Here is a 1,928-nt window from a genome sequence, read left to right on the forward strand (position 1 = left end):
AAAAAAACTAATCTATCAAGGGTCATTAACATTTCGCTTCCTAAAAAATCCTTTTCATTCATTTGCGAATAGGTAAAAATTCTATGAGGCAAGATGAAACTCTCGTGACAAAATCAGAGAAAAATAGACATTTTTATCACAAATGTGACATGTGTGAAAAAATTGAAATGTATGAGATAATTCTCTTATGCCACTAGGTCATACGCCGTGAGAAAAACAAAACGCGTCGGTAATCCCCCCCCCCCCCCCCCACACAAAAAAAAAAAAAGTTACGCAACGCATTCTTAGATCACGTAATCGTAAATGACGGATAACGCGCAACGTGAGATAACGGAACTTATCACATGCAATATGACGCAATACCATATAACGCGCAAAATGAGATAATCTCAAATGAATGCAACATTACACAATCCCAAATGAGACAATATGTAACGCAGTCCAGTTGCGTGTTTCGTAATACGTCTTGAATACGTCCGATTGCGTGTTTCGTAACACGTCTTGAATATGTCTAATTGCATGTTTTCGTGACACGTCTTGCGTGCTTCGTGATGCGTCTTGAATACATCCAATTGCGTGTTTCGTAACACGTCTTGAATACGTCCGATTGCGTGTTTCGCAACACGTTTTGAATACGTCCGATTGCGTGTTTCGTAACACGTCTTGAATATGTCCGATTGCGTGTTTCGTAACACGTCTTGAATATGTCTAATTGCATGTTTTCGTGACACGTCTTGCGTGCTTCGTGATGCGTCTTGAATACATCCAATTGCGTGTTTCGTAATACGTCTTGAATACGTCCGATTGCGTGTTTCGTAACACGTCTTGAATATGTCTAATTGCATGTTTTCGTGACACGTCTTGCGTGCTTCGTGATGCGTCTTGAATACATCCAATTGCGTGTTTCGTAACACGTCTTGAATACGTCCGATTGCGTGTTTCGCAACACGTTTTGAATACGTCCGATTGCGTGTTTCGTAACACGTCTTGAATATGTCCGATTGCGTGTTTCGTAACACGTCTTGAATATGTCCGATTGCGTGTTTCGTAACAGGTCTTGAATATGTCCGATTGCGTGTTTCGTAACACGTTTTGAATACGTCCGATTGCGTGTTTCGTAACACGTCTTGAATATGTCCGATTGCGTGTTTCGTAACACGTCTTGAATATGTCCGATTGCGTGTTTCGTAACAGGTCTTGAATATGTCCGATTGCGTGTTTCGTAACACGTCTTGAATATGTCCGATTGCGTGTTTCGTAATACGTCTTGAATACGTCCGATTGCGCGTTTCGTAACACGTCTTGAATATGTCTAATTGCATGTTTTCGTGACACGTCTTGAATACGTCCGATTGCGCGTTTCGTAACACGTCTTGAATATGTCCGATTGCGTGTTTCGTAACAGGTCTTGAATATGTCCGATTGCGTGTTTCGTAACACGTCTTGAATATGTCCGATTGCGTGTTTCGTAACACGTCTTGAATATGTCTAATTGCATGTTTTCGTGACACGTCTTGCGTGCTTCGTGATGCGTCTTGAACACATTCAATTGCGTGTTTCGTGACACGTTTTGAATGACGTATACGTGAAAGCGTGAAGAAAAAGGTAGAAATTATAGATTATAGATAGAAAAGTATAAAGGAAGAAATATCACGTTGTACGTTAATGAAAGACAAACGTTATGTATCCTGAAATCATCCTGAAATTGCATTGCCAATATAATGTAGAAAGATATACATACTCTATTAATATTGGCAGTAAGTTTAAAATATTTGAAAAAAAATTATATAATGAAGATTAATGTCATCTTTACTAGCATAAAGAAATACCTTAGGAAAAAAAAAGACGAATTCATTTCAATTTTTTTTTTTTTTTTTTTTTAAATTTAATTCATTGATGCAATTTGGAAATGGAACATTTAGAGGAAA

General features: G+C 38.3%; 1 protein-coding gene across 1 annotated transcript; it reads right to left on the bottom strand.

Annotated features, from left to right (window-relative positions):
• Positions 1-389: 389 nt before the first annotated feature.
• On the bottom strand, positions 390-1,711 carry Bm17306 (Uncharacterized protein; the record flags this gene model as incomplete). The annotated part of the gene is made up of 2 exons (XM_001894027.2): positions 390-1,534; positions 1,675-1,711. The coding sequence occupies 2 exons, from the start codon at positions 1,709-1,711 to the stop codon at positions 390-392; spliced, it is 1,182 nt and encodes a 393-aa protein (XP_001894062.2).
• Between the last annotated feature and the right edge of the window lie 217 nt (positions 1,712-1,928).

The sequence above is a fragment of the Brugia malayi genome (genome assembly GCF_000002995.4).
Source record: "Brugia malayi strain FR3 genome assembly, contig: Bm_292, whole genome shotgun sequence".
In the NCBI taxonomy this organism is placed as follows: Eukaryota; Metazoa; Nematoda; class Chromadorea; order Rhabditida; family Onchocercidae; genus Brugia; species Brugia malayi.